The following is an 18,386-nucleotide window of genomic DNA, read 5'->3' as shown; positions in this document are numbered from 1 at the left end:
TTTTTTTTTGAGAGGCGGCTCCCTGTGTCACCCCTGCTGTCTTGTAGTGGCCGGATCTCAGCTCACTGCAAGCTCCGCCTCCCGGGTTCATGCCATTCTCCTGCCTCAGCCTCCCGAGTAGCTGGGACTACAGGCGCCCGCCACCTCGCCCGGCTAAGTTTTTGTATTTTTAGTAGAGACGGGGTTTCACTGTGTTAGCCAGGATGGTCTCGATCTCCTGACCTCGTGATCCGCCCGTCTCGGCCTCCCAAAGTGCTGGGATTACAGGCTTGAGCCACCGCGTCCGGCCTCTATATAACTTTTAAAGACAGCTTTTTAATTTCGAGAAACAAAAGTCTGCTGGGATTTTGGCTGGAATTGTCTTTTTTCCATAGTCAGTTTGGAAGAGCTGACATTTTAACAATGTTGATTTTTCCAACATACGAACCTTATAAGTTTTTCCATTTATTTGTGTATTCCTTAATTCCTCTAAGCAGTGTTTTATCATTGGACTCTAGAGGTCTTTCACATATTTTGCTAAACATACTTCATGTTTTTAAAGGTAACAAATGGCATTTTTAACTGGTTGGTTGGTAGTATATAAAAATACAGTTTTTTTTTAATATTGACCTTGTAGCTTGTTAGGATTCATATCTACAAATACAAACAATTTTGTTTCTTCCTTTCCAGTCTGCATGCTTTTAATCTTTTTTTTTTTTTTTTTTTGACTTGTTTCACTGGCTAAGACCTCCAATACAGTGTTGATTAGAAATTGTGAGAATGGGCATGCCTGTCTGGTTCCTGGTGTTAGTGGTGAAACATTGAGTCTTGTATCATTGCCAGGATGTGACCTGTAAGTTTACTACACATGCCTTTTATCTGGTGACGGAAATTTTCTTTTCTTTTATTCTGAAGATTTTAATTATGAAAGAGTGTTTAATTTTGTGAAATGCTTTATTGCCATCTGTTGAGATGATTGAATTCTTTTCTCTTTATTCTGTTAATATGATGAATTACATTGATGGATTTTTGTATGTTAAACCAGATTTGCTTTCTGGGGACAAACTTACTTGGTCATAAACAATTATCCTTTTTATATATTGCTATATTTGATTTGCTAACATTTCATTAAGGATTTTACATCTATATTCATGAGGAGTGTTGCCTTGTGAATTTCTTTGCTTTTAATGCCCTTGTCTGATTTTGGTGTCAGCTGTTTATACTGGCCTCATAAAAAAGGAGTTGAGAAGTGCTACCTTTTCCTCTTTCTTTCCTGGAAGAGTTTTTATACCATTAGCATTATTTCTTACTGAAGTATTCCATAGACTTTCCTAGAGAAGCTATCTGGGTCTAGAATTAATTTATGAGAAGTTTACAAATTGAGAATTCAGTTTCTTTAACGGTATAGGGCATATTAGTTTGCCAGGGCTGCCATAGCAAAATACTGCAAACTGGGTGGCTTAACCAACATTTATTTTCTCACAGTTCTGGAAGAGTACCACAGACCGGGGGTCCTAAACAATAGAAATGTATTTCTCACAGTTCTAGAGGCTGAAAGTCTAAGATCAAGGTGTTGACAGGATTGGTTTCTTCTGAGGCCTGTCTCCTAGGCTTGTACATGACTATCTTCTCCTTGTGTCCTCACATGGTCGTCCTTTGGTCTGTGTTGCCCATGTCTTCCTCTTCTTATAAGCACACCAGTCATACTGGATTAAGGCACACCTATATGACCTATTTTACCTTAATTACCTCTGTAAAGGCTCTGTCTCCAAATATAGTCACCCTCGGAGGTACTTGCAGATAGGATTTCAGCATATGAATTTTGAAGGTACGTAATTTAGTCTGTAGGCTTTTCAGACTTGTGTAATTTGGTAAGTTGTGTCTTTTAAGGACTCTATTTTACCTTAAGCTGTCAGATTTATTGGCATCGATTGTTTGTAATATTCTATTATTACCCTTTTAATGTCTGAAGGATCTATAGTAATGTTCCCCCTTTCATTCCTGATATGGATAATTTGTATTTTTGATTTCTCTCCAAATGCAGGTTTTGTTAGCTATTGGTCGTGACTCCTGTACAAGGAAAATGGGCTTGGAGAAGATTGGTGTCAAAATTAATGAGAAGTAAGTATATTGGGATCATTGCACTGTAGCTGCACAAAGCAACAGGTTTCTGCAGGTCACCTCTAAGAAATTCTCATTTAATTACTGAGATATATCTTAATTTATCTTATAAGTTCAGTACCAGCTGTTTATAATCAATTTCTTCATCAATCAGTAACTCTTATTGCATGCCTTTAAAAGCTCATATATTGGACGATGACTTTAAGAAATAATTGCAGAGATATATTCACCTAATGTCTGTGATTTAGAACGCATCTTTATGTCCTTGGTCAGGCAAAGAGATAAATTCCAAAGCTCTAAGTGAGTCTGTGGAGGCAGTCTGCAGGTATCCTAGGCGTCCGGGAAATGCCCGTGGTTTCACCAGAGATACTTTCTTTTGGAGCTACAGAAACCCTTGTTACGTTAAGTCATTGACCTTATAGATAATTGATATCCTGAGGTGCATGAGTTTTAAGAGAGGTCTTTTCTCTATGTATTTAGTCTTTTGGCTAATAGTGTTAGTCGCCTAGAAGTATAGAGTGAGTTGTAATATATTTTTTTCCCATTTCAAAAACTAATAGGAGTGGAAAAATACCTGTAAATGATGTGGAACAGACCAGTGTGCCATATGTCTATGCTGTTGGGGATATTTCGGAGGGTAAGCCAGAGCTCACTCCTGTCGCCATACAGTCAGGCAAGCTGCTAGCTCGGAGACTTTTTGGGGCCTCTTTAGAAAAGGTAAGTTTCTGCTGTTTTTGAGATAATATCTTGATCAAGATCATGATTTTTAAAACTAATACAAGTAAAACTTGTGTGCTTGTTTTCCCAGTAAAGGGTTCCTCAGAGATATAATTTGCAGTAGACTTACTATTTACTAATGGATTAAAATAAATATTTTTGAATGTCCACTGTGTGCAAGATACTGTGCTGGGTGATACACAAAGCACTGGCCATGGTCAGCCCCAGGGGCTTATCAAGTAGGTGGGATCATGAGTCAGGCAGGCACAGACTGAACAGAAGACAGAGTATGGTTGTGTGCCAGAGTGCTGTCTGCAGGTTGCTCTAGGGACACTGAAGGGATTGTTTAATTCTAACTGCAGGGAGGGGGAAAACCTTCATAAGTGGACTGTTGCGCTGTAATAGCATAGGAGCTCTTGGCATGGGTCAGGTTTCTGGTCCTGGCTTCAGTGCCCACTTGGCCTGTAAATATGGTCAGGTTGTTTAACTTCTGAGGACCTTAGTTTCATCATCTGCAAAGCCAAGGATGTGAATCAGATGATTTCTACAGAGGATTTCCACTTTTCATATTTTTAAATCAAATATTTGGAATGAGCTTTATAGGATGAGTAATTCAAAACTGAGGAAGCAAAGGACTTTTCAGGTGGGCAGATAGCTTGGCTAAAAACACAGAGACCTGTAGTGCTTGGCTTGTGCTAAGGACTATGAGTAGTGTCCCAGGAGCTTTCAGCTGGGGAAGTACTGCTCAGCTCCATCAGGAGCTCTGTCTGTGGCCATGTGGTAGAGTTGGTGGGAGATGGATGACTGGGGAAGGGCCCTGCTGCATTAGTGGGTGAGGTCAGGAATGCTGAGTGTACCATCTCATGCAAAGAAAAGTTGTCCCAAACACAGTGCAATAGAACATTTTGGAATGTGTGTAGGCAGAGTAGTTGGTGATAGGGAAGTACAATTGGAAAGGAGGTCGGAAAACTAATTTAGTGCCAGATCATCAAAAATCTTTGCCACAAAGAAGAATTGGTAGGGCCTTCTCTAGGCAGTAGGGATCTGTTGAGACCTTTATGTCCCCCAACTTTTATTTAGAAAGATGTCAAAAGACAGAAAGACTACTAAAACAATCGCCTATATTGAACCTTTCACCCAGATTCCCCAGTTATTCACATCTTGCTGTTTTTGTTCTGTCTCTCCTTTTCTGAATATGTGTATGTGTAGTTCATATTCCTTTTTTCTTTTGCTGAGCTTTTTTGCTGCCACTTTTTGAAATGGCAGACATCAATGACATTTGTGCCTAACTACTTCAGCATATACCTCCTAAGTACAAAGATGTTTACCTCCGTAAATACAGTTCCATTGCCATATCTGAGAAGTTCAATAAAAGTACTATAATACTCATTTCCTCAGTTGTTCCTTAAGAGTGTGTGTGTTTTGATTCGCACAGTACATGTGGCTCTTATGACGCTTAAGTCTCTTAGTCTGATACAGTCTCCCTGCCTTTATTTGTTTTTTATTTTTTATGACTCTGACTTTTTTCCTTTTATTTTTAGTTGACACATAATGATTGTACATATTTATGGGATACAGAGTGATATTTTGATACACAGATACAATGTGTAATGATCAAATCAGGGTAGTTAGCATATCTATTACCTCAAACATTTGTCATTTATTTGTGTGGGAACATTCTGTTATATCCTCTTTTAACTTTTTGGAAATATGCAATGAATTCTTGTGAATTATGTTCACTCTACAGTGTTGTAAAGCAGTAGGACTTAACTCCTTCTGTTTAGCTGTAATTTTGTGTCTGTTAACCAACCTCTCCAGCTTTTTTAACTCCCACATATGAGTGACAACATGCAGTATTTGTCTTTCTGTGCCCAGCTTATTTCATTAATATAATGTCTTCCAGGCTCATTCATGTTGCTGTGAAGGATCGGATTTTATTCTTTATTGCTGAATAGTATTTCATTGTGTTTATATAGTACGTTTTATTTATCCATTCATCCATTATGGATGCTTAGATTGAGTCCATATTTTTCCTGTTTTGAATAGTGCTGCAGTAAACATGGGTGTGCAGATATCTTTTTGATACACTGATTCTTTCCTTTGGATAAATATTAGAACTGGGATTGCTGGATCCTATGGGGGTTCTATTTTTAGTATTTTGAAGACCCTCCATACTGTGTTCCATAGTGGCTGTGCTAGTTTCCATTCTCACTAACAGTGTGTAAGAGTTCACCTTTTTCCACATCCTCACCAGCCTTTGTTATTTTTTGTCTTTTTGATAATAGCCATTCTAATCAGGATATGGTATCTCATTGTGGCTTTGATTTGCATTTTCCTGATGATTAGTGATACTGAGCATTTTTTCATATACTTGTTGCCCATGTGTATGTCTTACGAAAAACATCTATTCAGATCCTTTGCCCATTTTTAAATCAGATTCTTTTTTTTGCTCTGAGTTGTTTGAGTTCCTTGTATAGGGATATTAGTACCTTCTCAGATGGATAGTTTACAAATACTTTCTCCCATTTTACAGGTTGTCTATTTACTCTGTTGATTGTTTCCTTTACTGATTACAGAAGCTTTTTAGTTTGATACAGTCTCATTTGTCTGTTTTCATTTTGTTGCCTGTGTTTTTGAGTTCTTAGCTATAAAATCTTTGCCTAGACCAGTGTCCAGAAGGATTTCTCCTGTTTTCCTCTAGTAGTTTTATAATTTGGGGCCTTATATTTACGTCTTTAATTCATTTTGAATTGATTTTTCCACGTGGTGAGATACAGAGGTCCAGTTTCATTCTTCTACATATACTGTTTTCCCACTACTATTTACTAAAGATGGTGTCCTTTCTCCAGTATAAGTTCTTGGTGCCTTTGTCAAAAATTAGTTAGCTGCAAATACATGGTTTTATTTCTGAGTTCACTGTTCTGTTCCATAGTCTATGTGTCTGTTTTCATATTACTATCATGCTGTTTTGGGTACTATAACTTGTAGTATATTTTGAAATCGGGTAGTGTAATGCCTCCAGCTTGATTCTTTTTGTTCAGTATTACTTTGGCTTTTTGGCATCTTTTGTGGTTTCATGAAAATTTTAAGATTTTTTTTCTACTACTGTGAAGTTTGTCATTGGTATTTTGATAGAGATTGGATCGAATCTGTAGATTGCTTTGAGTAGTATGGTCATTTTAACAATGTTAATCCAATCCATGAACATGGGATATCTTTCTATATTTTTGTATCTTCTTCAGTTTCTTTCACCAGTGTTTTGCAGTTTTCATTGTAGAGTGGTTTCACCTACTTGATTCAATTTATTCCTATTTTATTTTATTTTTGTAGCTATTGTAAATGGAATTGCTTTATTGATTTCTTTTTCAGTTTGTTGTTGGTGTATAGAAACACTACTGATTTTTGTATGTTGATTTTTGTATCCTGCAACTTCACTGAATTCATTTATCAGTTCTAAGAGTTTTTGGTGGAATCTTTAGGTTTTTCTACATATGAGATCATATTGTCTGCAAAGAGGGACAATTTCACTTCCTGTTTTCCCAGTTTGGATGCCCGTTCTTTCTTTCTCATACTGACTGCTCTGGCTAGGACTTCTAGTACTGTGTTGAATAAGACTGGTGACAGTGGGCATCCTTGTCTTATTCCAGTTCTTAACTCTGACTTTTTGATGAATCCAGGTTACTTTTCTTGTAGAATGTCCCACATTCTGAATTTCTCCAATTGTTTTTGCATGAGTGTGTTCAGATGAAGAGGTTTGGGCATGGATTCTTCATGAGGAATGCTATGTGCTGCTTTGCTTCATCCCCCAGGTATCTGCCAAGGCCTTGCATGGAGACCTTGTGGGTGGGTGTATTTGGTGCATGAGGCCGGCCACTGGGGAGGGGGCTCTGCTGGCATTAATGGATGGGGGCCAGGAATGCTAAATGTGCAAGGAATTATCTCAACTGCAAATAACATTTTGGGGTATACGTCGGCAGAGCAGTTGCCTAATGCTGTAAGGAGTTGATCATGGTGACTGTGGGGAGGAGGGATTAGAATATGGAGCAATATGTGTAGAGTATAAAGTAAGAGATGAAAGGCACAAGATGGAAAGAAGCCTAGGAGAAGGGTAGCATGAGTCAAGTCCAGGTGGAGGAGATGGTCTAAGATGTGGAGAAGGTTTTTAGGAGAAAGGGGCAAAGTTGAGCCATTTCCTGTTTATTTTTCTTAATTGATATGAAACAGGAAACAAAGGCATCTGTTAAGAATGAGGCCTCCCATGTAAGCTATGGAATCTGGGGTCAGTTGCCAGTCAATAAATGGATTGGCAACATGTGAGTGCCTCAGGGAAGTCAGAAAGTTCACATAGTTATGTGATTTTCTCAGCCATGTTGGGAAAAGAAAATAAATGCTTGGCTTACCCATGGTTTGCAGGTAGGCAAACATGAAGTGGCATGAGAGCATAAGAATCTAGGCTAATTGGAGAACTTACCTGTGTTGTATGCACATCCTCTCATTGATTTGGGAGATACCTGGTGGTGTTTTGGTTTTCTTTGGGGTAACAAACAGTAGAAGCTCACTCAAACTAGGCAAACTGAGGGAGGTTACTGTAAGAATCCTGGGATTAATAGGTAGAATCTCAGAGGAACCTCGAAAGAGAACTATACTAGAGCTGGGCCTGCCTGCATTTGGAGGTGAGGTCCCAGCTGCTCTGGGGCCCAGCAGCACCGTGGGGGGTTTGTAGAGATGTGCTCTTCCTTGGCCTAACTTGGCGACAACTCTGCAGGTCCATTTCTTCCCATTCCTCTACCACCTGGAAAATTTTCTTTGCCTCTAGTTAATTTTCTTACAAAAGAAAGAATTGGATTGACTCAGCCCACCTTTTTCTGCCATTCCGTAGATTTCTGGCCAGCTTGTGTTGGCTCTTGTGAGATCAGATGGCTGTCCCCAGTCTAATCACTTGTGGCCACTGGCAGGGGTTGGGGAACATACAGTGCTGTGGATGGTGGTGTCCTTTGAAGGGACTGTGACTGGGCAGGCACCTTCCACCTTTTCTCTGCCACCTACACACAGCTTTCTGTCCATGCACACGGTCTCATGGTTCACCCACCAAAGTATTCCAGGTCCTCTCCACAGAGCCAGAGAGGCCCTCTCTTCTCCCAAGTTGGGGCCTCTCCTAGGCAAGAGTGCCACCTTGTAATGTCCATTCTTCTCTGACTCAGTCTGATAAAGGCTCTGGAGATAGTTCTTTCTTAACCCCTGGACTACAGAGATGACCTATGGTCATCCTTGTCCCTGCTGTATATTAGCACCCCCCTCCAGACACACTCACGCACGTACCATCCCGCTTTGATGATCAGGAACACTCAGTCCAGCACCGTTGAGCTGCATACTTGCCTCGCCTCTCAGTGGCATAAGGAATATGAAATGGCAAAGAGGTGGTCTCAGCTTCCAGTGAAGTAGCATAATTCAAGGTTGCCTGGAAGAAATGCTCCAGGAGAGCAGAGCCCAGAATCATGGGCATGGAAAGAAAACATTTTGGAGAGTGTCTTTAGGGGCAGATGGGTGGCACTACCTCCACCTCCTCCTTCTGGTTTTTAGACCTCTGAGTCTGTGCTCCAGGAGAGCCGGTCCCGTTTGTTGGTGGCTGGCCAGTGTGTGGTCTCTTCCCCTGAGTCAGGGGCCCATCCCAGGTCTCTGTTAAGGTACCTTAGAATTTTCCTGGAGCTGTTGATGTTTTAAGAATCAGTTACACTGAACTGGACTCATTTATTTTCTTTATATAAATATATGTAATATAGAATTTTGCTGTAAAGTTTCACAAAATAAAACAACGTAATTTGTTTGTCTTTCAGTGTGATTATATTAATGTTCCGACTACGGTGTTTACTCCTCTGGAGTATGGTTGCTGCGGATTAGCTGAAGAAAAAGCTATTGAAGTATATAAAAAAGAGAATCTAGAAGTAAGATTGTGTTTTATTACTTCCTTAAAAACAATCTCTTTTAATCAACAATTTTTCTTTGCAGTCACTTTTTATTTCAGCAATTTGCAAGTTACTGTGATCGTTATATTGTAGTAAATCATATTCCTATTTTAGGAAAATTAGCAATTAATTTAAACCCTGTCTGTCTAGCAAACAAGAATAATATGGTTGGGAAAGAGGAGAGTGTAATCTATAAGTCAGGACACTTGAATTACAAGTAACAAAAATCTATTTGAGCAAACTTCTACAAGGAAGCTCAAAGTTATTTTAAGATCTTTTGGGAATGCAGGAGTAGGAATGGCTATGGGGGGTAAGGTGGGAAGTTCCAGGGTTGTCTGCCTGTGGGCTCTTCAGATTTCCAAAAGGATGCCCTCTACACACCTTTATTGCTGCCTCTCCTTTACACCCTAACTCTGTCCAATTATAATCTTAAAAATATTTTCTTACATTGTCTCTTGCTGGGAAGTTTGATTGACTTTTTTCTGCCCACTCTCCCAACATAGGCGGGAGAGAGAGAGTTAAAAAGAATTGTAGGGTTATTAATACTTGATATTTCAAGTAAAAGAGAATTGAAATCATAGTCCTTTTCCTTGAAGGCAGTTTAGTTGTATGATTTATTATTGGGAATTTATTTAAATGATAGCACTGATATTCCCTAGTTAAATGGCCTAAGGATTTAAGAAACTCCTATTTAAATTTCTGGTACTGGGGAAATGTGTAATTAAAACCTTATGTTACTTTAGATGGTTATTTTTGAAATTTACATTTTAGGGAACATTTTATCAGAGTTTTTAAATTAACTCTTTATATAATAATAAGCTATCCTTTTTGCATTGGTCTTGGAAAATCGATGATAATAATTATGGATTTAACATTTAGTTTTAAAAGTTTCTGAAATTAATGAAAAATTAAGGTAGAAAGATGTCAGGCACATGACAGGAAGGATGTAGAAGGCTGTGTCCCAGACAAAGGATTATCTTTATAGGAAACAAGTTCCCCAAGTTTTTGGGATTACTTTAAGGTCTTTTCACCAAGGTTTGCTGCAGATCAACTCACCTGTTTTATTTATTTATTTGTTGTTTTTTGACAGGACTTAAAATGTAATGTTAATATTTTTTTAAAGTTCCCATTATAGAGAAACACAAACACATTGTACAGCTGTACAAAATATTTTCTTTCTTTACATCCTTATTCTATAAGCTTTTTTCTATTTTTTTTTTTTTTACTTCTTGTTTATAAAAAATGAAAACACAAACACACACATTAGCCTAGGCCTACACAGGGTCAGAAACATCAATGTCACCGTCTTCTCCCACCACATCCTGTCCCAGGGCAGTAACACACGTGGAGCTGTTACCTCCTATGATGACAATGCCTTCTTCTGGATACCTCCTGAAGGACCTGCCTGAAGCAGTTTCACAGTTAATTTATGAGTTGAAGGAGTACATTCTAAAATAATAGTAGAATGTGTGGTATAATAAATACATAAATCAGTATCATAGTCATATCACATTTATTATTTTTATCAAGTATTGTGTACTGTATATGATTATATATGCTAGACGGTTGGAGATTGGCAGTGCGGTATCAGCATCACCAGCATCACCACAAATAGTGAGTAATGTGCTGCACTATGATGTTGCAATGGCTATAATGTCACTAAGTGGCAGGAATTTTTCAGCTCCATTTTAATGTTATGGGACCACAGTCATATATGCTGTCCATCGTAGACCAGCATTGTTTTGCAACACGTGCTGTGCATGACTGGAGATGGGAGGAAGTGTGAATGCATTTAGGTCTGTGGTCCATTTTGAGTTAGTGTTTGTCAATGTGCGAGCTAAGGGTGCAGCTTCATCCTTTGCTTGTTGCTTTCAAGTTGTCTGTCAATAGCTTTTACATAGTAAAGGAAACACTGGTAACTGTGGTAGCTAAGAGTATATAACTGTATTGGGAAGATGGGGATGGGAAGGGCAGGAAGGAGCTAGAGTGAGTGCTAGGGGCCAGGGAAGAGAGCTCATCTTGCTCTTGCATAGAGCCAAATCAATAAATAAAGCCTAAAATAGGAAAGTCAGGCAGTAGCAATATAAGCATGTTATTTAGAAACATAGAGGTAAATACCCAAATGATTAAATAAAAGAGGTTGAACATGGCGGCCTCTAGGTTCATTGAAATAGGTGGGATCAGAGATCACTGTTTTCCACAGCAGAGCTTTGAAAATTATGTCTGTAATTGTGCATAAGTTGATAAAAAGACTTCAAGAATAATGAGGGGAGCCCTAATTAAATATGAAACTTTACCACATGGCTGCAGTGCTTACAGTTGTGCAGCAGTGGCACACAGATGGACAGCAAGATCAGTAGAACAGAATGTGAAACCCAGAAATGGAATCAAATGCTCGTAAGAATTAGTATGTGATAAGGTCATATTTTAAATCCATAGTAAAAACACAGGCCATCCATTAAAGGGTGCCGGAATAAGTGGGTAGCTATTAAGGAAAAATATAAAGTTGGAAGTTGGATCCACATTTCACATCCACTTTGAACCAGAAGGGTAAGAAATTTAAATACAGTAAAATCTTCAAAGTGCTAGAAGGAAAAACCACATTTGACAAAACCAGTGAAAGAATGAAAGGAGATGGGGGGAAGTGTGAGTGTTCACCTCCTTGCTTCATAGCAGAAGTGATAGAACACATCAGAAATAGTAGCTTACTGTTTTAAAAATCATGTTTAAAACCTGGTAAGAGAAATCAGGAGGCGGAGCTTGCAGTGAGCCAAGTTCATGCCATTGCACTCCAGCCTGGGCGAAAGAGTGAGACTCTGTCTCACAAAAAACAACAACAACAACAACAACAACAAAACCTGGTAAGAGTTTGTACCATCTCTTTTTAACCTTAGAGGTGTGTTTTTAGGAAAGTATATTCTAAGATAAAGAAACATTTCTGTTTTTAGTAGCTGCAGAGATTAAAAAGTTTGTATTAAAATAGGTAGAAGTGGTGGTGGGTGGTGACTCACACCTGTAATCCTTGCATTTTGGGAGGCTGAGGCAGGTGGGTCACTTGAGCTCAGGAGTTTGAGACAAGCCTGGGCAACATGGCAACACCCCATCTCTACAAAAAATACAAAAATTATCCAGGTGTGGAGACGCGCACCTGTAGTCCCAGCTACTTAGGGACTGAGGCAGGAGGATTGCTCGAACCTCGGCAGTCAAGGCTGCAGTGAGCCGAGATCTCACCACTGTACTCCAGCTTGGGTGACAAAGTGAGACCCTGTCTCAAAACAAACAAACAAAAAAATGGGTAGAAGAGTTTATTTCTCTTCTGTTAAAAACAAGTTAAATCAATTTTTTTTTTTTTTTGGCTACAAGTAACTGTATATTGTGATACCTCCTTAATAAAAATTTTGTTTTAACTCTACATGCACCAGCAATTGATGCTTTTCCCTAACATTCAAAATGATTATTTCTGGGTGGTATTTTAAAATTTAAATCCATCCATTGTGGATTATTGTTCATACTACATTTCCAATTCTGTCACCCAGCATTAACTGCCCGTTTGTGTATGGAGTGATTCAGAGGTATAACACTGGGAGACCACAGCAACCCCAAGCTGGAGAGAGGGCACATGGCATTTTATTCTGGTTCTTAGAAGACTGAGCCAGATTGAAGAGGCATAGAGGCACTGGCGTGAGGGCCTGGGGACAGAAATGTGAGAGACATGATTCCCGCTCTCCCATCGCTATGTTCTGGAGCTCTAAATGACTGGAGCTGTTTTATTTCTTCTGCTCCTCCTTAAGTTTGCTGGAACATGAGCCCTGTTATCAGGGTCAGCTTTGATGTCAGGATCTCAGTCTTCAACTCTGCAGCCCACACGAGAACCTGTGCCTGGTGCTCTGCCTTGGGTTGCTGGTACTCTATACATGTTTGAAAACTAAATTTTGTCTGTGGATTTTTGCTTGGACTTACAGCCAAGCAAGTAAAACAACAGCCAACACACGTATGCAGCTAGCATTTCAGGAGCCTTGACCCCGGGGCTCCTAACAGATACATAAAGTTGGGGTCACTGAACTTTAAATTTCTGAAAGCTGCTATGGAGATTATTGCCTTTATAGAATTAAAGAGCCTATCAAAGAATGGTTTCCATATATGTTAATTCTGCCCTTTTTCTGTCTTTTATCTTCCAGATATATCATACTTTGTTCTGGCCTCTTGAATGGACAGTAGCTGGCAGAGAGAACAACACTTGTTACGCAAAGATAATCTGCAATAAATTAGACCATGTATGTAATACCACTAGAAGCCAAAATGCTGTGATATTTAAACGTAGTTTTTATTTCTAGTATTTGGATTTCTATAATTTTTTTTCTTTTTTTTTTTGGAGACGGAATCTCGCCATGTTGCCCAGGCTGGTCTCCAACTCCTGACCTCAAGTGATCCTCCTGCTTCAGCCTTCTGAGCAGCTCGGACTGCTCCATTTTTATAATCTTTCTAAGGTAGCTTTCAGGACAATGCAGAGCACCTCCTTGTTGTCATTTAGTTAACATGTCACAGAGGCTGAGCAGTGACAGTTTGCGATTGAGCCCTACCAGTGTCCACTCAAAATACATCACTGAAAGTTGCCTTTTCCCAGGGCCATCTTGATAGCCTGATAGTTTAAGCTTGATAGTTTAGAACTAGAAGATCTGTGAAAATTTTGGTCATCAAATAGTAAGTTGTATGTGTGCATTTTATAAACAGACTGAGGCCGGGCGCGGTGGCTCAAGCCTGTAATCCCAGCACTTTGGGAGGCCGAGACGGGCGGATCACGAGGTCAGGAGATCGAGACCATCCTGGCTAACACGGTGAAACCCCGTCTCTACTAAAAAAATATAAAAAACTAGCCGGGCGAGGTGGCGGGCGCCTGTAGTCCCAGCTACTCGGGAGGCTGAGGCAGGAGAATGGCGGGAACCCGGGAGGCGGAGCTTGCAGTGAGCTGAGACCCGGCCACAGCACTCCAGCCTGGGCGACAGAGCGAGACTCCATCTCAAAAAAAAAAAAAAAAAAAAAAAAAAAAAAAACAGACTGAATGTATGTCAAAAGTCTTTAGATGGAGATGTTCACACAAAGCGAAACTTGACTTACTGAGCTAATTCCTGATGCTTTCACTAAAGCAGCAGCCCATTATTGGAGGCTTTCCTCCTCCCAGTTACCAGTGGCGAGCATCAAAATGGTTAATAGCCTTCCTCAGTAGCGTAGTTTAAAGCACAGTTTATTTATAATTTGCTTTATAAAGAATTCTGAACGTAGAAAGCAGTGTTAAGACTTGGTTCTTCTCTTGAAGAGTTTATCATCTATCTGGGGAGAGGAAACATACAAATAGATAAATATGAACTGCAACAAGTGACATTTACATAAAAGTTTACTGAACAGCAGTCATTATCTTGTTTAATTCTCACATCTCTGTATTTATCTTATTTTCAGTATAACAGAAAACAGGGTGTCCCAGGCTAGTAGCCCATTAGCATGTGCTCTTTTGCCTGAATGATGAAGTCATCCAGAGCTCTAGGGCTTAGTCTCTTGGTAGTTGCACATGGCTACAGGGCAGTGACAGGGATGGTGATCATAATGGCCCTGAAATGCTCCAGGTTGGGCAAGTTCGCAGCTGTGCTCCTAAGGATGGATGCTTATGTGCTGGGCTACATCCTGATTCTTTGGGACAGAGTTATCTGAGGTCAATTTTTGGCAGTTGTGGGCGGCCTTTCCAAAGGGAGCAGGGAGAGACTACACATTGTTACTCTCCGAAAGTGAGACGGTTGGGGTTTGATGGGAGAGCCGCTGCTGAAGGTGGGACTTGCAGCTGTCATGCTAGTTCTGACCTCCTCATGAGGGTGTGGGCTGCACCTCTGTGGCTGTCAGCCCCGTTTCCCATCTCTGAGCCCCTCTGCTGTGTCCCACGCCACCCCTCTGGCTCCTGCCCAGGTCCCCAGGCCACACTCTTGGCCTTGCTCTTTAACCATGGGGATTGTGTCCCTTTCCTTTACCCTGGCCACATGCCTATTTCTTGAGCAGAACCCTTGAACTTATGAAATGGGAATACTTTATTCCAGCTCTAAGGTCAAAATTGTAAATGAGACTTCCCTCACTCAGGACCTTCATTTACAGTTATCAGTGGAGATTCTCACCAAGTGTCCTTACTTTGCTCTGAGCCACCCCGCTTTTCTGTTTGCTGAGCAACCCACCAACCACCTCAGGTTCCAATGCAGTAGTCTTCCGTGGGCCCTGGGAACTCACTCTGAAGCCCCAGCCCAGGCAGCTTCTGCCTGCCTCCCCTCTGGAGTGCCCGCTAGCAGATGCAGATGTGTATGACTATTCTGAGCTGTTGCTTTTTTCAGAATCTCAGTAGGCAAGGATTTCTCCTGGCCCTGGCCTCCGTTGCCCTTTTATAGTCTTTCTCTTCATCTCTTGTATGCTTTTACTGTTGAAGATCACAGTGAAGGATAATGCTATGAAGGAACATTGACAAATGGACAGCCTAGAATGCACCATTACTGTGGAAAATGACTGCACATCTTGCTTCCCATCTCGGTGGGTCAGCTCTTTGCCTGCACCCCATACCTCTCAGCACACAGTCCTGGGTGGCAGCCCTGCACCAGCCTCTCCTTTGTCTCCACTTGATGTTGGGAACAGGGCATCTTGCTTCCTGGGCCAACAACCTCTTATTTCCAGTAAAACCTGCTGCCCCAGAGTTATTCCAGTGTTGGACTTTAATTCAGATTTGTTATGTTGTTGCGCTTTGTCTCAGCATAATTTGGAAATTTACGTCATACTAATGAAGTCCTTCATGCAGTGGGTAAATTGTTTGTTCTAGTAAATTTGAGTGCAAATTAACTCTGGATGTGCATTTACTGGCTCATTTAACAGACTCTTACAGTGGCTTAGTTTCATGGTAATGTTCTCCGCTCACTTTGACATTGAAGTTCTTTTTCTGTAGTAGATACTGTATATTTTAACTGTGAACTTGCAGTGAATGGATCCGTATTCAGACCATTAACCTACAGGGATTCTCTTTGTTTTGTTTCTGTATTAAAGGATCGGGTGATAGGATTTCATATTCTTGGACCAAATGCCGGTGAGGTTACCCAAGGATTTGCAGCTGCAATGAAATGTGGGCTCACAAAACGGCTACTTGATGACACCATTGGAATTCACCCCACATGTGGGGAGGTAGGAAACAGGAGGTTTTAAAAATTGGCTTCAGTTGATGTAGTTTGAAAAACTATTAAAAAGCACTTATTAGATGTCATATTAGTAACTGATTTGTATATTTTATTTTTAATTTAATTTAATTTAATTTTTTTTCAGACAGGGTCTCACTCTTTCACCCAGGCTGGAGTGCAGTGGCATGATCTTGACTCACTGCAACCTCCACCTCCCAGGTTCAAGTGATTCTCCCACCTCAGCCTCCTGAGTAGCTGGGACTACACTACAAGTGTACACCACCATGCCTGACTAATTTTTCTATTTTTAGTAGAGATGGGGTTTCACCATGTTGGCCAGGCTGGTCTCGAACTTCTGACCTCAAGTGATCCACCCACCTCAGCCTCCCAAAGTACTGGGGTTACAGGCATGAGCCACCATGCCCGGCCAGATTTGTATATTTTAAAGAATAGCATAAATGTAATATTCAGAATGTGTTTTCTTAAAGCAGTGCTAACATCTAAATATGTATTTGTTTTCTTTCTCTTGAACAGGTGTTCACGACTTTGGAAATCACAAAGTCGTCGGGACTAGACATCACTCAGAAAGGCTGCTGAGGCTAGGCCTGCTGCTGTTTAGTTTTCCTTGTCATATTCTCATTTCTCTCAAAGATAAGAACACTCTCAGATAACATGAACCTGTGCTCATGACAGCTGCTCTGTTACTCAAGGACCAGTGCAGGGCTGCCTTACAACACTGAGATGAGAAAGTAGACGAGGAGACAGGACAGCAGTGGGCATCTGCCCTGTAGTCTCGCTGACTGCGAGAAGCAGTGGGACTGCTTCCTTGACGCCTTAGCTTGGAGCCCTGTTGTGAGGTGAGCCAAGGCCGACTCTCGCAAGCCAGGACTGAGCTTCCCTCGGAAAGACCTTTGAGTGGCACCATTCATCTAAGTTAGCTTTTCTGGTCGCCATTGTTTTCATCCCCTTTGCTTTGTTGTTTCTATGAAAATATATTTTCAGTTATGAAACTCTATAAAGTGGTGGTTTTCTAGTGTGTGGGCCTAGAATTCACACATGCTCGCTGGTGAACAGTGTCTGTGGGCTGCATTTGGATAGCTGTCTGCAGAGGACCATGTGCATTAGCAGGAAGCTGTACACACTATGTAAGGTTAGTCATCTCTTTTCTTTTTTGAGGCACATTTAACCTACTGTTAAAATGCTGACTCGTGCTTCACACTCACACATATTACTTGGTGGTGATAACCTTGAAGCTATTCTCCCCTAATTAATATCTCTACACTGAACAAAATATCTCATGTAATATAAAAGTACTTGAATTGCTTTTTCATGTGATCTTAATAGTAATATTTCCAAAAGTTCTTAATACTGTATTATGTGAAATCTAACTAATTTAACTGTGAAATAATTCTGTCATAGTCTATTTAATGATGGTCAAGTTCCATAAATGAATACAGGTAATATTAAGTGATTGCATGAGAATTTACAGACATGTCAGCATTTCAGAGGTCCTTGAAGACAGAGGCCCATCCAAGGTCCTTTTGGAAAACCTCTGTTTTCTTGAGTATGCCACACAGTAGCCAATGCAAGGCTCTTTTAAGCCACTTGCTCTCATGAGCCACACTAGCTGTTTAGCTTAAGATTGGATAGGCTGGGGTCAGAATTTCTAGCCATTTATCTTAAAAGACAAATGTTAAGCCAACAGTTAGGAACACTGTTTGTAGATAGGCATTTTGCTACCCTTTCTGGAGGCAGGGAATGGAGCAGCGGGGTAGTGGGACTGGAAACCCAAAGAAAACTGACATAGGACCTAGTTATAGAGTGGCTTTTTTCTTTGGGAGAAAAAAATACAAATGTATCTAAAAGGTGTAAAGTATGTTGGGGTAATTGCTATCCCTGTGGCAGAAACAGTGCAGCAGGAGGCAGAGGGAGATGTTACTAATTTCTATTGGCTGTGGGGCAGGGGTAGGGTGATTGAACAGAGTTTAATGAAAGTAGCCATATTTGAGCTGAATTGCAGGAGACAAAAGGATTTTAAAGATTAGAAGCAATAATTTTGTTACTGTATTGCTGAGTGCCACACACACACAGAGCCAGCTTTTCCAGAATCCCAAATGAAGCAAAACCAAGAACCCTGGAAGCCTTCAACTCCTGCTTTGCACTGAGCATGGGGCAAAAAAAACGAAATCCCAGGTTTGCATGGGTGGAGTTTCTAATAGGAAATCTTTGTGTAAAGCTGGAAGCCCAATGGGCTGCACACCAGTGGAAAGTTGAGTGGGAAACAGACTGCCTCACAGAGAGAGGCAGCAGAGAAGCCTGTCTTCTCACTGATGTGAGTGGAAAGAAGCAATCCATCTTAAGCATTTGTAACCACTGTCCAGGTTACAGACTATTGGAATGGCTAATAATCTTTCTT

At 40.5% G+C, this 18,386-nt stretch overlaps 1 protein-coding gene across 3 annotated transcripts in view; it reads left to right on the top strand.

The window, feature by feature from the left end:
* The window catches only part of TXNRD3 (thioredoxin reductase 3), a 51,427-nt gene extending 34,442 nt beyond the window's left edge, over positions 1-16,985 (top strand). For 2 of the 3 annotated variants that reach the window (XM_031663061.1, XM_031663063.1), the window contains exons 11-16: positions 2,024-2,100; positions 2,661-2,817; positions 8,652-8,759; positions 12,959-13,054; positions 15,843-15,977; positions 16,505-16,985. In XM_031663061.1, coding sequence (XP_031518921.1) covers positions 2,024-2,100; positions 2,661-2,817; positions 8,652-8,759; positions 12,959-13,054; positions 15,843-15,977; positions 16,505-16,567 — 636 coding nt within the window. In that variant the 3' untranslated portion in view covers positions 16,568-16,985. The remainder of the gene's footprint in view (positions 1-2,023; positions 2,101-2,660; positions 2,818-8,651; positions 8,760-12,958; positions 13,055-15,842; positions 15,978-16,504) is intronic. The other variant, XM_031663062.1, reaches the window with a different exon arrangement.
* Positions 16,986-18,386: the final 1,401 nt, after the last annotated feature.

This window comes from Papio anubis, chromosome 2 (genome assembly GCF_008728515.1).
Source record: "Papio anubis isolate 15944 chromosome 2, Panubis1.0, whole genome shotgun sequence".
Classification (NCBI taxonomy): Eukaryota; Metazoa; Chordata; class Mammalia; order Primates; family Cercopithecidae; genus Papio; species Papio anubis.
This window is presented reverse-complemented; position numbering and strand designations above follow the sequence as displayed.